We start from the raw sequence: 25,730 nt of genomic DNA on the forward strand, positions 1-25,730 counted from the left end.
AGATACGCTAAAATCTGCTGGGAGGGAGGAAGGAAAGAAAGAGAGAAAGAGACAGAGAAAGGGGGGGAGGTGTTGTAAGCAGATTAGAAAGACTACAGAGAGAAAGGCCTGGACAAAAGGGGAAAGATAGAAGGAAGATGCAGGACTATGGGAGGTTCAGACAGAGAGGGAGGGAGAGAGAGAGAGACCTGGAACAATGGTACAAAGGAGAACTCACACTGGATCTGGGGAGGGTAATAGAGGGAAAAGAGAGAGAGACCTGGACACAAAGGGGATGGGGCTGGATTATGAAAGAAATGTTGGATGCAAAAGAAAGAAAGAAAGATTGGATGCACAGTCAGAAAGAAGTGCAACCAAGAGACTCATGAAATCACCAGACAACAAAGGTAGGAAAAATGATTTTATTTTCAATTTAGTGATCAAAATGTGTCTGTTTTGAGAATTTATATCTGGTGTCTATATTTTGCACTTCACGTGTCTATTCTTCTATAGTTACTGAGGTGACATTGCATATTTTAAAGTAATCTGTCTTGACATCTATGAAAAAATCCCTGAAACTCGTAAATGATAATTAACATTTTCTCTGCGTACTGTGTGCTTTGTGGGTTTTAAAAAATATATATTTTATGTTTACCATTATGCATTAATAAGATATTGTGTGTAAATGAAAATGAATGGAAGTAATTGTGGGTGGGGCTAGGGCGGGACTGAATATTAATAGATGTCCCGTTTTGATGAAAAAAATAACACATAGGGTTAGATTTTATTTGGTGACCACTAACTTACATTACAGAGACTGTTATCTTGGTGAAATATACTAGTAGTAACCTACCAAAGGAGGGTACTTGTAGAACACAGCATTGTTAGGTTCAATGGGCATAGTGCTTTGAACATCTGCATCTCTTGCATTAACAAGGCGAACATACAACTCTGCACTTTCCAACTGAGGCACAGCATTCATTTCCCCGGTAGTCAGTAATGGCTTCACAGGAAGAACACGAATTGGGACTTTCCAGTGTCCACTAATTACACAATTTTGATGGTCAAAGATATCCATTTTTGTCCAACCTCGTGATACTAAATGGTTCACTTCCTGCCCATAAATATCATATCCCCCAGAAGCTTGCAACTCCATGATGAGCGCGATGTTTGGAGAAGGTCTGACCCTGGTTATAGCTTGTTTGGTGGCCAGAATGGCCATGTTTCGTCTCTTATTTTCAGGGAATGTAGACACGCTGTTGATTTCACAGTAAGCAGCTGGAAGGGAAAAAGGATGTCCTATCTCTTGCCCATTATTATAGAGACCCACTACCATACGACATACTTGAAAAGAAGGGTCCAGACCGAACAGGAAATCAAAAAACACTACAAAGCCAGAAATTGGATCATATGCCACCGGTTCAAGATCATCGTTAATGTCAACAAAATGCTTGGTATGAGCTGGAGTCAGAGGCCTTGCTTCCTCTTGTCCATCTGCAGTGTATGTTGTCTTTATACAGTGCCTTTGCCGTTGATTCTCTAGTTCTTGTCTCAAAAGACCTATTTCAGCACTCAGAGTCTTCATCTTGTATTTTGGATTGTCTTTCAGAAACAATGGCAAGTCTCTTTTTCTTGATGATTTTTTAAACCACTGGTCACTTCTTTGTCTTTTCAACTGCAGTTTCAGGATCTCATCTTCTAAGCACTGATTTTCTATTTCTAGTGCAATGAGTTCCATGTTTAGATCATGTTTTACTGTTCCATTCTCTCGTTTCTTTTTCTGTGGTTGTCTTATTCCTCTTCCTTGTTGTTCAAGGTGCTGAGCTTCTGTGAGAAGGTTCTGCAGGTGTAGTAAGATCATTGGATCATTTCCTCCATTCTGGATGTAGGTCAGATGCAAAGCACTGATCCAAAACAGTGACTCACATGTATGTGTTAAACAGAAAAAGAAGATTCAGCCACTTCTACAGCAAGGTTATATTCACTTTTATGGAGTAGGTAGCTTGTCTTCTGAAATCAGTGCTTTGCATCTGACCTACCTCCAGAGATATCCCCTTTTAATGAAAAAAATAAATGGTCACGTTACCTCTGACTTACTTTCTCTGCAGCAGAGTCGGCAGTCGCGCTGAGGTGCAGGAAGGTCCCGCGACGACTCGTCTGCCGGCTCTGCTCCGGAAGAAGTAAGTTACGTTGGAGGGGGTGGACCCGGCAGACGCAGTCATTGCAGGACTTTGCCGCAACTCCCTGTGTCTGCCGGGTCCACCCCCTCCGACGTAACTTACTTCTTCCAGAGCAGAGCCAGCAGACGAGTCAGCGCGGGACCTTCCAGCATGCGGCTGCTGACGCTGCTCCAAAGCAAGTACGTCAGAAGGGGTGGACTGGCAGCCGGCAGCTACAGTCATCACGGGACCTTGCTGCATGAAGGGAGAGAAAGGAGCAGGACTGGAATGGAAGAGTGGTGGAGGGAAAGAAAGTGGCAGGGTGGTATGGAAGGGTGGTGCTGATGAAATTGATGTACAGAGAAAGGGGAGAGACATAAGGGGGAAGGATATTGGAGGGAAAGAAAGGGGGCAGATGCTGATTGAAGAGGGGTGGATGGAGAGAGAAAGGGCAGACATTGGATGGTAGTGGGAAGCCTATGCTGGATGGAAGTGCAGATGGGAGAGATAAGGGAGCAAATGCAGGAAGGAAATAGGAGGAGAGAAAGAGGGGAGCAGATACTGGATGGAAGTGGACAGAGAGAGGAGAAGGTACTAGATGGAAGGGTTGGAGAAAGAGGGTACATGATGGAAGGAGGGGATAAATAAAAGGAGGGCACATAATGGGGAGAAAAGGATTGAGTTAGGGAAACACTGGAGGGGTGAGGGAAAGAGGTGGCAAGCTTTAGGTAGACAGTAAAAAAGGACATTGATGAGAGGGTAGTAAGAACATAATCTAGACAGATGCAGAAAATAAATTGAAAAGGAAAATTAGGGAAAAAAGGGAAAGGGATTGCAGAGGAGAGGTGTGGGAGAGGGAAGGAGAGGAGAGAGATGCCCAACCAATGGGGTGAAAGGAGAGATAGAAGGAGGAGGCATACAGTTTCTGGAAGGGGCATAGAAGGAGAGAAGATGCCATATAGGGGAAGAGAGACGGCAGTCAGTGGATGGAAGGAAGAAAGTTACAAGAAGATGAGGAAAGCAGAAACCACAGAAGATAAAGGTAGAAAAAATGTTTCTATTTATTGCTTTAGGAGACATGTGTCACTGTTTCTATGGAGTATTGTATGCAGAGTCCAGCTTCTTGCTGGTTCAATTTAACCTTTGTCTATGTATTTCTATTTTATCCCCCCTTTTACAAAACTGTGGAGCGGTTCTTAGCGCCAGCCATGGTGGTAACAGCTCTGATGCTCAGAATTCTATGAGCGTCAGAGCTGTTACCTCCATGGCTAAAATCCACACCGATCCTTAACAAACTGCCATGAAGTCATACAGCCTGCACTCAAGCCCACTAGTAAATGAACCTAGGGCAAGCTAAGCTCTTGAGGAAATGGTTCATGAGCCCCCTACCTGTAAATGCAGGCTGCCCAAGCAGCCAACCCCTTCAAAGCAAACCTTTTGTTTGCAAGCCTAGCATCACATCTCAGTAGTTGGAGGAGGAGCCAAACCCACTAGTGACATCATCACTCCAAGACAGAGAAATTTTATCTTTGAATTTTACCTAATTTTAAAATGCATGTCACAATGAATTGGCTAATAGTTTATTTCCTTTCATCTTGGGGTTTGTGGGTATCTAGTTTAATCAGGTCAACTGAAATTAGAACTATTTCTCATTTGTATTCCAGCATTCATCCATCATTTAAACCTAACTATCCATCAAGAGTTTTTTTTGTGACAATTAGTTGATTGCTCAAGTAAAATGCTGAAAGCAATGCTATGGAGGTTACACTGGAACTAGAATTATTAGTTAGTTCTGAGTACTTGCACAAGTTAATTGCCTTGATAATTTTCAGATTCCTTTGTCAGTAAAACCTAATCCTTGCTTTAGTATTAATGCCAGATCAGTTTGCAACAAAGCTGAAATAATTAATGACTGGATTGAAGAAAGTGAACCAGGTTTGATTTTCATTACAGAAACATGGCACCAATCACAAGAAGATCCCATAGGCTATAAGATTTTACCTTTACAGTAAGAAGATAAGAGGAGTGGAGGCTTACAGATAGTACACAAAATTTTTTGATGTTAGATTAATAAACTTTTGTAAAGTAAAAAAAAAAGGGAATTTCTGTTATGTGAGATTAGTGATAAATCTTTGGAGGGAAAATTAAGCTGTATATTATTCTATTGTCACCCTGTGACCTGGCAAGATAGTCCTATCTTTGTGATTTTGTTCCAAACTCTACTGTTTGACAATTATATCATTCTAGGGGATTTAAACTTAGATAAACTGAATAATCCAATTTAAATGATTTTATAAATTTCATGAAATCTATGGGCTCATACTTCTCTCCTATTACTATCATATACAATATGATAGGGGTCATCATCTTGCTCATTTTTTGCTAGTACTACCAATATACTGAAAGAGTTGTCCATTACATATATCAACTGGAAACCATTGTGTCAGACCATTATTTATTAGAATTCACATTAACCTGCCTTTTTATGATGCTGTGTTGGAACATTTACTGTCATGGCCGGCGATAAAAAATGCTCACATAGCTTCATAAAAGAAGGAGTAAATAAGAAGGCTGTAGAGATCCACAATAAAAAAAAAAAAATCAAAAACATAATAAAACATTTTACCAGGAGGAAAATAAATCAAGACCTGTTCTGGTTTAAAATATCTCAGTTTTTAAAGAATGACACTGAAGATCCACCACCAATGATATATTGATGGACAGAACAAGTAGAGAAAATTAATGGGTTTATCAGAAAAATTAAATACATGTTGAAAATGGTATAATGAAACTTTATGCCTGTTAAAAAAGAATGCTTCCATTGAGGAGGAAATTCATCAAGCAGTGTCATGGCCTTAAGTCACATTATTTGGGCTTTATCATGACTTAAACTTCCACAACGCTGCCTGACCAAAAATACTGAAATGATATTTAAGTTGTTGTGGGTTAGGTAGTAATGAGATGCAAAATATGCAAATCCTGTTTGCAAGCCTAAAGTTCTTGAGCTTTGCCTTCCAGGATACAAAATTATATACCACCAACCTGGCTTAGGTCACTGGGGGGGTGGAATTGTAATTATAAAAATTTATTTTTAATAACATTATTTGAATAATCCTGATATTGAGGCTTTAGCATGTGAGATTATTGATTGCTGTTTGGAAGATACAAGGGGCTGCTGTAAAGTTCTAAGCCCAACCAAGAAGAGAATGATGTGGAGCCATGAAACTTACAAGTTATTCCTCTCTCTTTGTGATACTTTTTGCTTCATTTCCTATCTTTGAAACAAAAAGTGTCAAGAAAAGTGTGGAATAACATATAAGTTTCATGGTTCCACTTCATTTTCTTCTTGGTTGGGCTGAAAACTTTTCATTGGCCCCTTGTAGTTCAGAATATATTCTTTTTATAGGCCACCTGATAACTGGATAGCTCGTCAAGAAGTATTTTATAAATTTATCAAAAATTAAAATGAATCTCCAGAATTGTATTACATTAGGTTATGTGAATCTACTTTTAGATGTCTTAAATGGTTTGTAGGGAAAGGTTTTAATTATTTTTGCAGTTTTGGATTTCTACCGTCACATTCTACATGTAAAATAAACAAATATTAAAGACCATTTGCAAAAAATAAAAAATGAACACTTTGTTTCGTGGGATAGATTTATATCACCCGCTGCATCAGAGAAATAACTTGTGCCACGCCTTGTCGGACAATTGGTTACAAGCAACGACGCTGACGGCTTTATCGAGCAATTTGAGCTAAGTACCTGGAAAAGTATATGAAATATCTATTGAACAGAACTGAACTGGATGTAATAAGTTGAAATGAATTGTATGTTTTTAAATGAATTGAGTATGAACGGAAGAAATGAATTACACATAGTACAGGAATATATGAGCACTTTGCACTATGCACTTTTGCATTTTAATCACCTTTAGCACTTTCAACTAGTAAGGAAATGATATGCCAAAAACATATAGAGGAAATGAAATGGATTGAAATCAATTGAAAAATTTGGATGAGATAATCCCAAAGAAGATTTATTAGATGAATTAAGAAGCTGAAGTACGGGTTGGTCTTGAGTTTCAAAGATGGCATATTGATTCGTTAGAGTTTATGTGTACCTCATACCAAAATAATTAATTAAGTTCTGTTTAAATTTAATAAGTTTTTAAGGATTAAATTATTGAATTAGTGGGAATAAAATTAGAAAGTATTTATATGGAAAAATTAATGTAGGTTATATAATTTATGCAGGTTATGTAAATTTTAAAATAAGTTAATCACCCAAAGGGTCGTGGACACTTGGAATGCGCTACCGGAGGAAGTGATCAGGCAGAGTACGGTACAAGGATTCAAACAGAGACTGGACGGATTCCTGAAGGATAAAGGGATCATGGGATATTGAGAAAGCTAACCAGAAAATAAGTATAGAAACCCAGGTCGTGCATGTGCAAGACCGGAGGGCTAGGAAGGGAAACCAAGGCGGCATGGGGGCCCCTTCTGGTGATTTAGACAGGTCGTGACCTGTTTGGGCCGCCGCAGGAGCGGACTGCTGGGCAGGATGGACCTATGGTCTGACCCGGCGGAGGCACTGCTTATGTTCTTATGTTCTTAATAAATTAATAAGTTGGTAGGGAGATGGGGAATAAGCCAGTGATGTTATAAGGAGGCAAGAGAACAATTCATTTTTCTCTTGAAGAAGTCCCAGTTTGGGAAAGATGTACTCCTAAATCTGAGGCGTGTCCTCGTAGAATTTAAATTGAGTTGTTCAAAAGGTTAATATTTAAATTAAATTAATTAAATTAAAAGTTAAATATAGAATCAGTGTTCATTTTTTATTTTTTGCAAATGGTCTTTAATATTTGTTTATTTTGCTAATAGATTACCATTTGACTTTTATGTTGTTTTGCTATATTAATACATTCTACATGTAGTCATGTTAAAGGCAATCAGTTGGACTTTTTTGCTTCCGCTATACTACCCTCATCTAATCTTCATCCAACAGGAATTTGTTGATCCCCTTTCATTTGAACTGAACATAATTTGTTAGAGTTTAATATAAATTGGCAATTAAGATGAGAATGGATTAGAGAAAACCAAAATCTCTGTGTGCCTAGAGACATGTTTTCTCCTGACTTATTTTGGTCTGGGTTAACATCATTTTTTTTTAACTCTACATGTTCTAACAATGATTTTGAATCTCTTCAGGCTTGGAATATTTCTGCCTAAACTTGTTTGGACAAAATAGCTCCTTTGACACAACGCCCAATCCCAAAACAAACTATCAACCCTTAGTTTACAGATAATTTACTTCACTTGAAAAGGGAATGTAGATGGTTAGAGCACATTTGGAGAAAAAAAGTCAAGATATTGATCTAAAAATTGTTTGGGAAGAAGTATCAGATATATAATTATTATTGTTAAAAAATTGTCAGATTATTATTATTAAAATAATATATTATTCAAATTTGATTTGGATTTCATCCCTTGAGCCCCACTCCTTCTGTCAGATGCCTATACCCACTATAATCTTCCCAACCCTGAAATGTCCTGTCTAAATTAGATTGTAAGCTCTTCTGAGCAGGGACTGTCTATTGTATGTTAAAAAGGCCTCCACACTTAAGAACAACATATAAGCTTCAATTTACAATTTTAACTTAGGAAGCTTATATGTTGTTCTTAAGTGTGGAGGTCAGGGAATCGTACTGCCTGCAATGCCCTAGGACATACCCTGTTCATATCATTGTGAATTTCAAGCACCGGTACCTGATTTTTTCCTTTTGGGGCATTTTTTTTTTCATATGTTGCCTTTCATATGTCAACAAATGGCTAAATGGAAATCACCTGAAATTGAACATTGCAAAAAAATATGAAATATTTTTAATAAGCCATCGTATCGATGATGTACCAAAGGAGTTTTCAATCAATGATTCAACAGTCCCTATTGTTCTATGTGTAATTTAGGAGTTACTTTTGACTCATCAATATCAATGAAGCCACAAATTAACAAAATTGTTAGATACATTTTTTGCTAATTAAAATTGATAAGGTGATTGTGTGGTCCTCCTAATCCTTTAGACTGATGGTACAAAGTACTGCCTTACCTTGATTCTTGTAACAGTTTACTCATTGATGTCAATAACAAATTGGTTATAGCACAAGTTGCATAGAATGCAGCAGCCAGGATTGTTTGTGATTTCCCTAGGTTCTGCCATATTAGAAACATAGAAACATAGAATATGACGGCAGAAAAGGGCCACGGCCCATCAAATCTGCCCACTCTAATGACCCTCCCCCCCTAAGTTCTTCCTTGAAGTGATCCCACATGCTTATCCCATTTTTTCTTAAAATCTAGCACGCTGCTGGCTTCAATTACCTGCAGTGGAAGATCATTCTAATGATCAACCACCCTTTCGGTGAAGAAATACTTCCTGGTATCACTATGAAATCTCCCACCCCTGATTTTCAACTGGTGCCCTCTTGTTGCCGTAGGTCCTTTAAGGAAATAGATATCTTCTTCTACTTCAATACGGCCCGTGACATATTTGAACGTCTCAATCAGGTCTCCCCTCTCTCTGCCTGTTTTGAAGTCATTGCACTGGCTTCTGACAAAACAATTTATTTAAACCCCCTACTGTTGGTGTTCAAAGTTCTAAACAACCTGGTCTCACCTATCTTCGCTACAACATTATAAACTCATCAGCCAGTGAGAATGCTCAGACCATCTTCTAATCGGAACCTACTTGAAATACAATCTTGCAAATCCATCAACTTAAATGAATATCATTCTATATTCCAAAGTTGCAGGTCCAAAACTCTGGACTGGATAGCTATCTAATTTGCGTGGTCTGCAAAGCAGTGCAGAATTTAAGAAACATTTTTAAAAAAAATTTCAACAGGCATTTGGAAATCAAGGGCTTCTTTTACAAAGTCATGGTAAAGGTTTCTACTGTGGGCCAGTGAGGGAAATGCTCCAGTGCTCGTCTAAATTCTTTGAGCATCTGAGCATTTACCTCACCCACCCACTGTAGAAACCTGTACTGCAGCTTTGTAAAAGCCAGTGCAAGTTCAGTAATAAACGCTGGCTTTTACAAAGCTGCGGTAGAGGTTTCCTACCAAGGGCCGATGAGGTAAATGCTCCGATGCTCATAGAATTCATACCGCAACGTTGTAAAAGGAGCCCAAAGTATTTCTCATTCAGAAGGGATAAGATTTTGTACTGAAAGCAGCAGCATATTTGATGGATCTATCTATCTATCAACTAATTGATTTACTTTTTTTTATTTATGTGTTATTTTTAACTCAATTTGTACACCACCAAATACTTTTGGATCGTGTAGTCAATAAATGTAAATAAATATTTCTATTGGTATTTGTACATCATCTTTTTGTAGTTTTGCAACCACATTCAAAACAGTTTACTTACAGCTACTTCAAGCATTTTCCCTATCTGTCCTGGTGGGCTCACAGTCTATCTAATGTACCTGGGGCAGTGGAGGATTATGGGCCTCTTCTACTAAACCGCACTAGCAGTTTTAGTGCCAGGAGCCACGCTGCTCCCGACGCTCATAAGGACTCTATGAACGTCGGGAGCAGCGTGGGCCATTCAGCGCGGCTCCCCATGCTAAAACCGCTAGCGCAGTTTAGTAGAAGAGGGGGGAAGTGACTGCTGTGTGGGGTTTGAACCCACCACCTCATGGCCATGTTTACAACATCTCCTCAGCAGGAATAATGTGCCCAATACCTCCCCAAACCCTGTCAAGCTCCAAAGTAGCCCCCAAACCCATTGTCAGTCACATCATTGCGCAGCAGCATGAAGATCACCATGGTTTACCTGTGTCCCAACTGGCCAGCCTCACCAGACTTGGAATAAGTCCCCAGTCATCTTAGCTTTATAACAGGGCCACTATAGTCCTCCAGTCCAGGTGAGCCTGCAAATTTTAAATGATTTTTAAACCTTTAACACTTAGAAGGACAAAAGGACAAATGAGTTCTCTTGGCCATGGACAGTGAAATAAGGTGTTCCTTAGGATTCCCCAGTCTCTCATCCTTTTCAACATCATGATTGCAACCTTTGGGCAAGAGCTGAGAAATTTAAATGTATTTTTCTTTACATATGCAGATAAAATAACCTTATTACTCTTTTTTTTAATTCTTCTACTCTTATAAAGAAATAATATCTGAAATTCAAAAGTTTTAAAATTGGAGAAGATTGGGCAAACTTTATTTGTCTAAAGCTGAATATCAGTAAAAATAAGCACTGTATATCTGGTTTGGCCCTTTTTACCTATCATAGTACATCGTTCCTCCATTCATAGGACATGAGCTTGTCATGCCACTGGGGCTTGTGCGCATCTGAGAAGCTGAAAGGTTTCAGTGGAGATGTCAGACTAAAGATGTATAACCCATCTGGGAAGCAGATGGGTAGTGTTGGAGATAGAGGATCATGTTTGATGCGACAATGGTGACAACACTGAATTTATACTTTGCAGAAGAAAGGTCCGGCAACTACTGTTGTATTCTGTCATGAAAACTTGATGATGTTCATCAAGTTGCTAGGACTCAAACACGAGTCGATGGCACCTAATGACAACTTATCATTACCAACTGATAAAATCATATTTTACTATTGAATCTTCTCTGTTAGTTTTAGGGGTTGTTTTGACAATAAGAGATCATATAAATAAATTGACCCAGGGAGACTTTTATAAACTAAAAGTGATTATCCTAACCAGACTATTGCAATTCCATCTATGTTAGTTTAAGTAAAGGAAGTGATAAAAGGTTGCAGTTAATTCAAATATAGCTGCAAGGATGATTTTTGGGAAATTAAAATTCAATCATGTGTCACATTTGCTAAAGATCCTACATTGGCTTCCATTTTGTTTTAGAGTCCAGTTCAAATGTGCCTGTATAGTATTTAAAATTATACATGCACTCTTTGATTCCTTTGTCTTTAAATGTGTCAAGATTTTTGGGTTGAAGAACCATTCATATATACAAACACTCCTTTCCCTCTGTTAAAGGTATCAGATCAGTCAGTAAAATTACTCATTCTTTTTCATTTTTATTAACTGCATTGTGGAATGATCTACCTTCTCAAATAAGATCTTATATTTTGTTTCAGGTCTTCTGAAAAATCTTAAAAACCTTGTTGTTTCAACATTTCTTAAACAATAATTTTTAAGGTCTGTAATGTTATCATTTTTATAAAATTGTAAACTGAATCGAGCCCTATTTTTTTAGGGATGATTTGTTATATAAATCTAAGATTAGATTTTGATCATTTGAAAGTATTAGATCAACCTATTGTTTGTCCACTTTAGACTACTGCAACTTTTTATATGTTACAGCGTGCTTACAAATTTTGCAAAATGCTGCAACTAGACTACTTTTCAAGCAATTCTCTTGGAGAAGGTAACTCATCTCTTAATTAAACTTCATCAGTTAGCTGTTCATGCTCATTTTTAAAAAATCTTTTTTACAATGATATCTGTGATTTTGCTTGACTTTGCCCCTAGCTATATGCTGCACATGTCTTTTGCATATAATTTTTTGAGATGATCTACAGAGTGGACATAGCAGCACGGAAGGACACAGTCTGTGCATCCTCAGTGTTATGAACAGGCATAGAGGTCCCACTCTAGATCTCTGGGACTGCTTTTGTACATCCCTACTGTCCAGAATGACACACCTATTGCATTAGAAAAAAAAATCAGGTTCTTACCTTGTTAATACCTTTTCTAGTAGATAGGTGTGTCATTCTAGAACCCTTCTCTGACAGTATTTACTCTTCCTGCCTACTGTCTCAATCAGGAAGTTTGGGTCCAAACTGAGATAGATGTTAGTCAGACATGTGAGATACGTAAGGGACTATACTACCTCTTTTGTATATCAGGACATAAAAATTTAGAACTCTTTGCCTTCTGAAAAGACTGGAATGGTCTTACCTGAGGTTTATGAAATTACTGAAATATTTTTTGTTTAAGAAGTTTTTAACTGCTCAAAAGTAATTTTTATTTTGTTGAACTTGTATATTTCATTGATTTTTTTCTGTGATATTCTTTTATAATCCACACTAAACCTTACAGTAAGATGCAGACAATAAATATTTATATTGCAATGTATTGTATCATTGGTGGGGCAGTGGTCCCTGGGGGCAGGGATCCTTCTCTGCTGCTACCTAGGTTGGCACTCCCCTTCAAAATAATGCTGACTCCTTAGCAGTAGTACTACAAGACTACAGCTAGGGGGGGGGGCATGCCATTTTGGAGGATAGCACCAACTTGAGTGGAGGGTGGTGCTTTTATCTGGAGGGGTTGGATCACATCATTTGGGGGTCTGTCAGGTGGTTGGTTGATCAGGGACTTGTGTGCTATGATCAGGGGTCTGTTATGTGATTGGGGAGCTTGTGTTCTATGATCAGAGTTTAGTCAGGTAATCATGGGGGGTTATATGATAGGGAGTTTGTCAGATGATTAGGGGGGGTTGTATAATGTCATTGGAAGGTCTGTTGAGTGATCAAAGGGTTTGTTCTAGTCTATTCTTTTATTTATAGTCCATTAAAATTTGAGATGGATTACAGTATAAAATTTCCACATACCTGGAATAAAGTACAAATGATATGGTTAAAGGAAATTAAATATTTAGGATCATCTCTAGTCATTCCCGTTCCAATGTATGCTTGTTCCAATCTTGAAATGGCTACAGAACCTCCCACGGCAGTCTTGCAAGGCTGCCAAGGGAAGTTCTGGCAACCATTTTGACTAAGGAACTGACAAAGACAAGAGCGACTGGGCCACTAGATCACTAGCAGATTTAAAAGGTAGGCCCAGGAATGCCAAGGGGGCAGCACCAATTGACAGCCTGGACAGGGTCTTTTGGTAGTAAGAGGGTAGAAGTGCTGTGTTGGGGGGATGGCAGCAGCTGTACTGGGAGGTGGTCTGGTGGCCCAAGGGGGGGAGGCAAAGAGTGATCACGGAATGGGGAGTTTCAGTTTTAGTTGAAAATGCAGTCATTTTGGTGCTGAACCAAAAATTCAGTTAGCCTCTACCTTTTATACAGAATGATTACCTCGATGTGGAATAATGCACATGTATTTAGCTACAAGGACAGTAGGCACGATTTAGATGCATAAGTAGTATGATATGACTCTTTGTCCAACAGTGATCCCTACCACCAAAGTGTGACAAGGTTCCAGTCAGCAATCCTTCAGAGTAACAGTGTGGGTCTTTGTCTCTAAGTCAAAAAGCTCAGAGATAGTCAACATGGTTTAACAGAAGTAGAACTTCAACATGGTTTAACAGAAGTAGAACTCTTTGCCTGTCCCCTGTATACTCAGGGTGAATTCACAGCATTCTTTAGTTGGACCTCTTTCTGTCTGACATCCTCTTTTTTGTGTAAGAAACCAGTTGGGGGAAGATTGTGCTGTCTGAGTGTGATTAAGTTATATATATGAACCAGAAACCTGCATTTCTGTGGTCCTCTGTGATTAGCCTTTATGAACATCTATTTTCTGCTCTCAAGGCCTTTTTGAACTTTGTCATTGCTGCCTGCCTCAAAGCATGCTGGGAAGAATAGAATTCCTCACTCTGACTGAGTAAATTTAAGAGAGATAAGGTAGCTGTACCTAGTTCATAGATCCAATATGTAGAGGGCTTGAACTCTCCATGTTGAAACAGAAAATTGCTGCTTGTTTTTTCCTCTCAAGGTAGTAATTCATAGTGATTTTTTACCTATGCGGCTGCTGTGCAGACACTGTTAGTCCTGTATGCCAGTATTCAAATTACCAGATACTGACAGTTCTTCCTCTCTGAAAGAGAGGCTGATTACAGGCACAGACTTACTCTATATTGTCACAAGCCCGATCCCAGTGATGGCTTTGTGCCAGTGAAGAACCTTAAAAAACGCCCGGTGAAATTAGTCAGGGCTGATCACTATGTGCCTGCAAAACAGGAATTGGATCAGGAAGCGCAGGCTGTGTTTGAACAGAGCTTAGACCATAGCCCTGTGAAAACAGGCATTGCCCCTTTAAATCCACCATTTTGTAAAGGGCTGGCCAAAGAGGGCAGGAGGCAGACTCAGCAGAAGAAAGCCCTGCCCCCGAGTAGAGCTAGGTGTGGCACAGCAGCTTTGGAACAGTTAGAAAGCTGGCTGTCCCAGGGAGAGAGTAAGGCGAGGGAAGTTCCCAGGTAGAAGGAACCTCCACCAGCCCAGGAATCCACGGATGTGGAAATGATTGACTCAGAGGCAGAGGAGCAAACACAGGAGAACCAGGTATTGGAAGACATGGAATGGAGTTCTCTACCAGAGTTTGCTTGTCCAGAAGCCATAGAAGTGAGCTGATCTGACTGTGTGTTTGCCTTACAGAGCTGTTTTTTCTTTTTAATTTTGACGTGCTGGCTGGCTTGCTGTGTGAACAATGCTTAGAAGCAGTTAAGCCACATTGATAAGGCATTGTTTTGAGCGCGGTGAAAACCATGAAGGTTGGGTGCTGGTTTGCCCAGACATCCAGATAGTGAGGTTTGTGGAATATATTTTTTTTGTGTGTGCTTTGCTTTGCCAAGGAGTTGAATTGACAAATCCCATAACCTTCCGCTCCTTAATGCTTGGAGGGAAGGGAGAAGCACTGGAACATTATACAGTTCAGAGTTTATGTTTGGACTAAAGACTGCCTGAGACTCATTTATACTTTGTGCTGTTCCCACTACTTCAAAGTAGGACTTACCTGGAACATAAGTAAAACACTGAAGCATGAACCAGACCAGGCTGGTGAAAACCATATTATTTTGGGGCACATAATAGTTGCTTTTGGACTTTTGTTTTCTTGCATTTTTGGTTTTGCCCTATCTGGATCATCAATAAATGTAATTTCTTTATTTTGGATACTTACGTGAACTGTGTCATTCTGACTTTTGGTACACAGAGTAAGGTACTCCCAACAGGGCTTTCTCCTTCTTGGGGAAGCACGCCAGGGCGATATTGTTGGTGTGTGCTGGTTATCGCTAGGCCCAAGAGCCGGCCACGCTACAATATATATAGAATTCTAATCCGTCTCAATGTAACTGTAAGTGATTATTTGTTTTATCTTTTCATCAACTGGATTAAGGATTGGAGTCAATTCTTGATAACCAGCAGCCCCAGGTTTAAAGTCTCTCAATAGACTCAGCACATACTGTAACACTGAATTGAGTTCAGAAGACCAACCCTTATACATCTCCTCCCATCAGGTCCAAACTGGATTAGGGAGTTTGTGGAATATGCAAAATAGCCCAGTTAACTCCACCAATTATGCAAATGAACTCATTCTCAGCAAACACTGGCACTTTCTCATGGGGGATTTCTTTAGCCAGTTTATCTCACTTCTCAGAAATCAGACTGACTATTTTTTTGCACCGTATTCAGGAGTGCAGCTAAACAGTCACCATACTCTGGACAGGATAACACTCAACATGACCTAATGGTCCTTCCCATACCCCCCAATAAATACTTTCAAAATCAAATGTTCAAAGAAAGAACCTCTTCCCCCCTTTTAAGGTAAGCACCTTATCATTTTGGTGTCTCTGTGGACCTTTCCCCTACAGGCTTTCAGAACTGGAGTTGCTCAGGCCATGCAGTCTCTTCTCTTCCTCAGCTGTGGAATCTTCCTTTGTATCTTCTTTTCCGGGCTTCTCTTCCTTTATTATTTCTGGGCTTTGGGACTATACCCCACCGTTCTCATGGGAATCTTCACCACTTCATAGGCTAATCTCCATTCTGTCCTATTAGTCTCTCACCGGGCTCCTCCCACCACCTTCCCAATATAGGAAATATTTCTTGTGGAGCTAGTAGGACTTCCCTGCCCCCACTCTTTTAGAATCTTCCTTCTGCTGAGCTTGTTTTCCCTAATTCCTCCTCCCCTACTACTTTAATGAAAAGTATCAGTTTCTTTTATTTCAATTGCCTGTAACTTGGAGCTCCCTCTTGTGGCATCTTAGTGACAAGGCACCCTTTTTACAGCCTTACAGGACTTAGACCTACCACAATAACCACTTATTACATTACATTAGTGATTTCTATTCCGCCATTACCTTGCAGTTCAAGGCGGATTACATTCAAACTAAAAACAAGAATTACATTCAAATTAAAAGGAATAGAATAAGCGATGACATATAATTTTTTAAGGTAATAAATATTGGATAAAGAGTTACCAAAGGGAAGTGGAGGTCTTTAGGAGATAAGAATAGGGTGAAATTATGGGTTTTAGATAACATTTGATAGATAAAAGAGTATTAGAGAGATCTAAGGGTAAATAGAGTGTTAGATATTTGGTTGAGATTGGTTGTGCTGGATAGGTTTTATGTGTTTTTTGAAGAGTATAGTTTTAATATCTCTTCTGAAGGCTTTGTAGTCTGAAGTCGAAGATAACAGAGTAGTGATTTGTCTGTCCAGTTTAGCTGCTTTAGAGGCTATTAGGTTGTCATAAAGTTTTTTTCGTTTGACATCTTTGGATGATGGGTGAGAGAAAAGTGAGTGGGATCTTCTGTGTCTGATTGAGGAAGATTGATTTAGTCGGCTATTCCAGTAGGTTGGGTCATAAGAACATAAGAACATAAGCAATGCCTCTGCTGGGTCAGACCTGAGGTCCATCTTGCCCAGCAGTCCGCTCACGCGGCGGCCCAACAGGTCCAGGACCTGAGCAGTAATCCTCTATTTATACCTTTCTATTCCCTTTTCCAGCAGGAAAATGTCCAATCCTCTCTTAAATCCCAGTACTGTATTCTGCCCTATAACGTCCTCTGGAAGCGCATTCCAAGTGTCCACCACACGTTGGGTAAAGAAGAACTTCCTGGCATTTGTATTGAATCTGTCCCCTTTCAACTTTTCCGAATGGCCTCTTGTTCTTTTATTTTTTGAAATTTTGAAGAATCTGTCCCTCTCTACTCTCTCTATGCCCCTCATGATCTTATAAGTCTCTATCATATCCCCTCTAAGTCTCCTCTTCTCCAGGGAAAAGAGACCCAGTTTCTCCAATCTCTCAGCGTATGAAAGGTTTTCCATCCCTTTTATCAGACGTGTCGCTCTTCTCTGAACTCTCTCGAGTAACGCCATATCCTTCTTAAGGTATGGCGACCAAAACTGGACACAGTATTCCAGGTGTGGGCGCACCATCGCCCTATACAGCGGCAGGATAACTTCTTTTGTCCTGGCTGTAATACCCTTCTTGATTATACCTAGCATTCTATTCGCTCTCTTAGCGGCCGCTGCGCACTGTGCAGTCGGCTTCATTGACCTGTCCACCATTACCCCCAAGTCCCTCTCTTGGGTACTCTCATTCAATGACATCCCTCCCATCGTATAGTTGTACCTCGGGTTTCTGCTTCCCACATGCAATACTTTACATTTCTCAACGTTGAACTTCATTTGCCATTTTGTCGCCCATTCTCCTAGTTTGTTCAAGTCCCTTTGCAATTCCTCACAGTCCTCTTTAGTCCGAGCTTCCCTAAATAATTTGGTGTCATCTGCAAATTTTATTATCTCACACTTCGTCCCTGTTTCTAGATCATTTATGAATATATTAAATAACAGCGGCCCGAGCACCGAGCCCTGCGGAACACCACTCGTGACCCTCCTCCAGTCAGAGTAGTGTCCCTTCAACCCTACCCTTTGTTTCCTACCTGCCAACCAGTTTCTGATCCATCTATGTACGTCTCCGTCCACCCCATGGTTCTTCAGTTTCCGGAGTAATCGTTCATGGGGCACCTTGTCAAAAGCTTTTTGGAAATCAAGGTATATGATGTCTATGGGGTCACCTCTGTCCCTCTGTTTGTTAATTCCTTCGAAGAAGTGTAGTAAGTTGGTTAGGCACGATCTCCCCCTGCAGAAACCATGTTGGCTGGTTATAAGAAGTTTGTTTCTTTCCAAGTGATCATCGATGCTTTCTTTTATCAGTGCTTCCGCCATTTTTCCGGGAACCGAGGTCAGACTCACTGGTCTGTAGTTTCCCGGGTCACCTCTTGATCCCTTTTTAAAGATGGGCGTGATGTTGGCCGTCTTCCAATCCTCCGGGATCACACCTGTTTTCAGGGATAGATTGCATATTTGCTGCAGTAGTTCTGCTATCTCCTCCTTTAGTTCCTTCAGAACCCTTGGATGGATTCCGTCCGGACCTGGAGATTTGTCTATTTTTAGTTTATCTATCTGCCTGCGCACATCTTCAAGGCTCACTTCCATGAATGTTAATTTTTCTGCTTGATTTCCATTGAAGAATTGCTCAGGTTCCGGTATGTTGGTTGTGTCTTCGTTTGTAAATACAGACGAAAAGAACATGTTCAGTCTTTCCGCGACTTCTTTCTCCTCCTTCACTACTCCCTTCCTGACTCCATCATTCAGCGGTCCCACCTCCTCCCTAGCTGGCTGTTTCCCTTTAACATATCTGAAGAACGGTTTGAAATTACGAGTCTCCCTGGCTAACTTCTCTTCATACTCTCTTTTAGCTTTTCGAACCACACGGTGACATTCTTTTTGATACTTCCTGTCACCTGGGTCCTCTCCATTGAGAGCCTTGTAAAGTAAGCAGTAGAATTTGAAGTGTACTCTCGCTTCTATTGGAAGCCAGTGCGAGTCATGGTATGCCTCTGTGATATGGTCATATTTTTTAGGAAACATACAAGTCTCAGGGCTGTATTCTGTATTGTCTGCAATTGCTTCATCATGGTCGCGGGACAAGGTAGGTATAGTATGTTGCAGTAGTCTATCATCCCAAGGATAAGAGATTGTACCAATAGTAGGAATTGCTTCTTTTCGAAGAATGTTCAGATTTTTCTTAGATTTTTCATGGTTATGAACGATGCCTTTATTATTTTGTTAATTTGGGGTTGCATGGTGCAGCCTCTGTCAATTGTGATTCCTAGCAATTTTAGTGTAGGTTGTATTGGGTATGTAAAAGACTTTAAAAAATGTCTTCCCTCATTTCTGCTCTTGAAAAGCAACTACTTTTTAGATCTTTAAAACTGCCATTCAAATACAAAATATTTGCAATTTTATATTTCTACAGATGTCGTGGCCTTGGTGTGGCAATATCAAACCTTGGAAAACTTCAGCTTGAAGTAAAGTTTGGATTCAAACAACCTCAAAGTTTTAAATATTTTAGGCACATAATAACACAATCATCTTGATAATCACTCAATATTTCTGGCAAAGTATGTGTGTATCAAGACAACACTGATTTGGTTTGGCTGTTGAAAAAAAAAAGATGTTCACTCCCACAATGAGTAATTATATTCAAAAATTCCAATAATGGTTAATTAGTAACTAAGGGAGAATACAAATTTTGCTGGCAGGTAGAACATGCAACAGTAGGTTATGTTTTGTGATGACTAAGAAACATTAAGGAGACACTTGTCTGAATGTTATGTAACAAAACATTTTGCTGGCATAAAAAGTACAAAAGACTTATTAAATTTACAATGATGTTCATAGGTCTCCCAGGCTGGAAAGACATCTCCAAAAATTTCACATCCCTTGTACATGGATGATTTGAAGCTCTATAAAATATCAAACTGTAAATCAAATTAATGCTGTATACCATTTAAACATTCAGTGAGGATATTGCAATGGAATTTGGATTAAAGAAAGATGCCATTTTTGCTATTAAAAAGGGAAAACTGGTTGATGTAGAAAGCATTAAAATGTTCTATATAAAATCATCACGGGATTGGACAGTGGAGGAATCTATAAATATCTGGACATCCTACAGGTGAATAACATCAAGCATACAGTACTGAGGTAAAGAACACAGTGACCAAAGAATATTATCAGAAACCCATGCTGAAGTTGTTTGATTTTTATATGGTTGTGCAATATCTTGTAATGCAGAGATTAGACTTAAGTAATGCTGCAATGTAAGATCCATACTTTGCAGGTAATTCAGAATGTGCTCCTGCCTAGCTTTTAAAATCCTACACGGCATCCTCCCTCCTCTAATCCCTCTATCTTGGAACTCCCCGAGTCCCGACAACACCAGGCCCACCCAAAAACTTAAACTTTCCTTCCCCTCACTTAAAGGTATCCTCTATGCGGGAAAATTGGGAAAATCTCTCTCTTTCAGAATTACAGGGCTTTGGAATAACCTTACTACCCCACTGCGGACTCAGGTCTCCTTCCAACTATTCCGTAAGCATCTGAAAACCAGTCTTTCCACAAAAACGTAACGCTCCCCTCCCCCCCTATTCTCAATCCACCAAACTCAATGTGCTATTCTTTTCCTTTATTAAACTTTTGTAAACCGTGCCGAGCTCTATATTCATGGAGAGGATGCGGTATATAAACTTAAGGGTTTAGTTTAGTTTAGGATTATTTTTGGTTGGATAAATCTGAACATGTTTCCTGGAAGATGAAGCAATTGCACTGGCTCCCTGTGAGCTAAAGAATTCAATATAAGATCTTGACCCTGATGTTTCAGAGTTTGTGGGCCATTGCTCCAAAATATTTAGAAAAAAATGGTGCAATTTATCTTTCTGATGCATCTTTACAATCTGATGTTACTTGGAGAGTACAAGTTTTCAATGTGAGGCAAGTGTAGTATTTGATTATCAGGCCATTATTGTGGAATCCTTTACCAGGTTCACTGCATGCAGGTTCATCTTTTATGCAATTTAAGAAAGCATTGAAAAAGAATTTTTTTTTTCAGACTTTCTGCAATGTGTAAGAGTATGTATTATTAACAGATCTTTCATATCAAAATTTTTATGATAATGTAGGTCTTAGCAGGTGGTAAATTCTCTTTAAGTAGATGTTTGATTTATGCTGATGTTATATTATGGGCTCTTTTTACTAAGGTGCACTAGCATTTTTAGCGCACGCAGAAGATTAGCACGCGATAATCCCACGCTACGCAGCTATAACTAACGCCAGCTCAATGCTGGTGTTAGCGTCTAGCGTGCGCGGAACTGTAGCATGCGCTATTCCACGCATTAAAGCCCTATCACAGCTTAGTAAAAGGAGCCCTATGTATTGACTGTTTGATTATTTATTTATTTAAAAAAAATTTTATCCCGCTTATATACCAAGCAGGTTACAATATCCACATTCATAAATATGGAAAACCAACAAATCTGTAAGAGTTACAATGCAACAAATCAAACACACAAAACATCAAGCACATCACTGTTATTTCAAATTCAATCTTCATAGGAAAGGCTATTGTCCTCTCTTCCTGTGAATTTGTTTTTATTATGTATGTTTTTATGTAAGCCACTTAGAATTATGTAGGCAAGATCTAAGTTTTGAAAATACATAAAAATAAAATCAGAATGGTTAGAATAATTTTAAAGGCTAAATTTAATTAAAGAAATACCATCAAGGCCATCACCATCTGGATCATAGTTGTCATTGGATATAGTGTGGGAATTGTGAATTTTGACTCATGCAGAGCCTAACACTTCGGATTGAAAAACACAAAGATCATGACCACCAAAATTATATTGGGCATAATCAAAACATACATCAAAGTCTAATTTGGTTGTATGGCACTAGACACCCAAAGTCGGCAGCGGGGAAATTCCCATTCTCGAAAAATACGTCTAGATTTTTTTTTCTGAAAATCGTCAATCTGGACATCCAGACTACTGTTCATCCAGACCACCAGGATATCTATCTTTGTACCACATTTTTCATTTAAAAGATTTTTTTAATTGAAGTTTAACATATAACATGTGATTAAATAAAATATAATGAGATTTTAAAGAACAAATGATTTATAAATGTAAAACATAGATGCAGAGAAGACTAAAAGCATCTTTGTAGTGTGGGATAAGGATCCTGGCTAGGCCAAATGGCTTTGCTGAATCCTAGTCCTGAGTTTAAAATCAAGATAGTGGAACACAGTTTCCCAGTGTCTCCCAAGAATTGCACACTGGAAAGGACTTGGTTGGTCAAAACAAAACATTTTAATGTAACATAAAACTTCAAACACCAAAAATATGTCAGAATTTTGGCACGAGTGGAAAAACAAACTTTCAAGAATTTCCTTCACTCTTCTTAAGGAAGCAAATAAGTCCCGCTCCAGCACAAACCGTGCTTCCAGAGTTAGTCCTGGCTATCAATACAAAAATCCTTAATTTAGTCTTCTGGCCATACTCATGGCTTAACAAAACAGTCCAAGCACCAAGCACCACTTCCTTGTAAAATGTTCTCTCTGGCTCTGGCTCTGACTGTGTCCCTGTTGGGTGGAGCCAAAACCCTAACAGATTGGGAGAAGAGGAGCCTGTTCACCACAGGTGTTGCTGCCCTCCCAATAGACAAGCTCTGGTGTAACTTTTGCACTCCCAGCACCAGTCAGAGCAGCGCACAAGCTGCTCCAAAACATAAAAAATTCAAAAGTTCAAAAAAACAAGGAAAACTTCTGGGCTTAATAGCCTACTCACACTCCATTAAGTGTTCCTCCCAGTTAGGCAGGTCATAGTCCACCTGGCATTCCATGTCTTGTTCCTCAGGCTGGACTTCTGGTTCCTCCATTTCTCAATCTGCAGGGAAACTTTCTTGTGCTGGCCGTGGTTCAATTGGAAGGACTGGCTTCCTTCCCAGCTTCTCTTCAGCTTCCTGTCCCAGCTGCCTCTCCTCCCTATCTGACGAGGAAAGCTCTGTAAATGGGAGCCTCGGCAACAAGCCATGCCCCCTCCTAGCAGGGTTAGCCAAATTCTTAAAGAGCCATGTCCTTTCAGTAACAGCCTGAGCTTTGGATGCTCTTAAAGGGGCAGGCACTTTCCTAAAGCTGTTCACAGGATTTTCCCCTCGCTCAGGATGTTTCCTAGACCTGGTCACTGGGTTTTTACTGGAGCTTACAGGGACTTTCCCCTTGGATTCAGCAGGACTAGCCAGATCCCTGTCACAGTAGACAATTTTAAATATACATATGTAACCATACGATTAGGTAAAGACCAAAGATAAGATTTGATTAGAACTCATTTTAGTAAATTATGCATCCCAAGCAATAAGTAAAACATTATAATAAGAAATTATACTCAAAGTTACCAGCTGAAATTTAACAATTACCTCAAAAATAAGAAGAGACATTTGTTATTAGAAACCATATTTTGTTAGTTTTAAAGCTCCTATTAGTAAGGAAATTTGCTTTGCATTCATATTTATGAATCATCATGACCGTAGCCCACCAAAAAGAGGTGTTTAATAATTTAGCTGACTTCCAGTGTGAGAGAATCATTTGTAGAGTAAGAGCCATAAGAATATTGAGTAACTTAGAATGCCATTTGCCAAGTACATCAGGCAAAGCAAAAGAACAAAAGATAACTGTGAAGAAATAGGAAGTATAGTGCTTATGGTTTTCCATACTGATCTCCCAAATTGTTAAATATTTGGGCAGTCATAAATCATATGCTTTAGGTCACCTAAATTTCCATTACCAATGCCAGCTGCAGGTACCATAAATAGTGGAAAAATCCGTCTAACGTATCATTTTCCTGTGACCACAAGTTGGTGGGACCTCAAAATTGAAATCATGGTAGAAAATAAACAAGGTAAAATTCTCTGGAACTTCAGTATATAGACTGGTAACCACTTGCTAAACAATATTCTCGATATCACTGTGGTTGATGAGAAGCAAGTGTTGATTGTATGTGGAATACTAGCAGACAGCCATGTTGAACATAAACTGGTGGAGAAGATGACAAAATACCAGGACTTCAAAACTGAGTTGAACGACTGTGGGGTAAATTTGCAATTGTGTAGTAAATTGCACCCTTGAAGCAATACTGAAAGATCAATAAAAATATCTGAACATAGTAGGTATAGCAAAATTTCTCACCTGTAGCATGTGCTCTCCAAGGACAGGCGGTATATATTCTCACATATGTGTGACATAATCCATGGAATCTGGAACAGACAATCAAAAAGTATACTGTCACTTTAAATTTTAAGGACCACTACTACTATGTGCATGCTGGTGCCTTCCCACCTGATGTCAGCTCATGGAACCTGCAATTCAATAAGAAAGCTAAGAAGCTAACTAGGGGAGTTGGGTGGGTGAGTATTTTCTCAGAATATAAACAAGTATATATTCTGAAATATGGGACTCCCAAGCTGCCAGGATCATGCCTCTAGGATATAGTAATAAACATGAACCTGGCAAAACCCATAAAGATGGAGGGAAAGTTGACATTTAGGAAGAGAATAAATTTTTCAGAACTGCTTATCCAAACTGATTATCTCATCTGGAATGATTCTCTAAACCAGTGTCACTCAAACTGTGTACCATGGCACAGTGGTATGCCCTGAAGAGATTCTGGGTGTGCCAGGAGAGATTCCAAAATTTTATTTTATTTTTAAAAATTCACTTCATAAGTATACAAGAGTCTGTCAATATTAAGTGTGTCTATGTGTGCAAGGAAACAACTTCCCAGACAAGCATTATTCTTTGACGTGATTGGGCCTTGAAAACTAACAGCAAATAATTTTAGTTGCATATTTTTTATCTAAATGTGAGCATTCTTATCTTTGCGAACTTGGATTTTCAGCTCTGACAGAAATTAAATTTTAAAAAATGAAAATGACTGTAAATGGTGAGTGATGAAATGTGTGTTTGCTTGTCGACTGTCGAGCCGTGTTTTGAGTTAATTTGCACTCAAAAACAAATACATCCATCGCACTGATTAGCAATTCTATTCTATCTACATGACGTCATCAGCAACGCAGCAGAGGAATGCCCAGGCGATAGAAGGCCGTGAAGCAGCCTGTCTAGATTGCTGCTAATGCTGCCAGTTTGTTATAAGGTATTTATTTCTGTTTTGCGGTTCGGATGGGAGGGAGAGATGGGTCAGCGGGGGATGCAGCAGTGGCGGGGGGGGGGGATAGAAAGATGCTACACGGGGGATGGGAGGAAGGGAGGGATAGAAGCTGAAAGGGATGGGAGGGAGGGATAGAAGCTGCAAAGATTCTGCTGCACAAGGGATTAAGGAGGGAGGAATAGAAGCTGCAAGGGATGAAAGGGAGGGATAGAAGTTGCAAGGGTTCTGCTGTACAAGGGATGGGAGAGAGGGAGACATAGAAGCTGCACAAGGGCATGGGTGAGAGGGGAGGAAATAAATTGCACATGTTGGGGAGAGAAAGAAAATAGGAAGAATTGGGGTGAAGGAGAGGAAGGAAGAGATGATCATTATACATGAAAATAAATAAGACATCCCTGAAAATAAGACATAGTGCCTTTTATGGGCCCAAAATTAATATAAGACAGTGTTTTATTTTCAGGGAAACATGGTATTTATGCTAAATTTATCCAGGTTAGGTGCTGAATATCAGTGCCTAATTGGATAAATTGTACGATATAGCCGGTTAGCAGCTAGCTGGTAACCACAGATATTGAGCGAGAGATAACCAGCTTTCTTTCACTGAATATCCACAATTAAGCGCTAAAATTTTATTTAACTAACCAGGAGGCATTTCTGGTCAATTAAATACTTCTGAATATCAGCCAAACTGAATATATATGAAAGAACTTTGCTGTATGATAATTTTATTGGTGAAACAACTCCAGTACTTATTCCATGTGCAACCGATGTTGATGTGAGGGTAAATCAAAAAGTAAAGGCAAAATGCAT

General features: G+C 39.3%; 1 protein-coding gene across 1 annotated transcript; it reads right to left on the reverse strand.

Moving 5' to 3' along the window:
• Positions 1-799: 799 nt before the first annotated feature.
• On the reverse strand, positions 800-22,635 carry LOC117354894 (coiled-coil domain-containing protein 17-like). Its single transcript, XM_033932849.1, has 2 exons — positions 22,541-22,635; positions 800-1,883 (listed from the first exon to the last, which is right to left on the reverse strand). The coding sequence occupies exons 1-2, from the start codon at positions 22,633-22,635 to the stop codon at positions 818-820; spliced, it is 1,161 nt and encodes a 386-aa protein (XP_033788740.1). The 3' UTR covers positions 800-817.
• Positions 22,636-25,730: the final 3,095 nt, after the last annotated feature.

Source organism: Geotrypetes seraphini, chromosome 2, assembly GCF_902459505.1.
Source record: "Geotrypetes seraphini chromosome 2, aGeoSer1.1, whole genome shotgun sequence".
Lineage (NCBI taxonomy): Eukaryota > Metazoa > Chordata > Amphibia > Gymnophiona > Dermophiidae > Geotrypetes > Geotrypetes seraphini.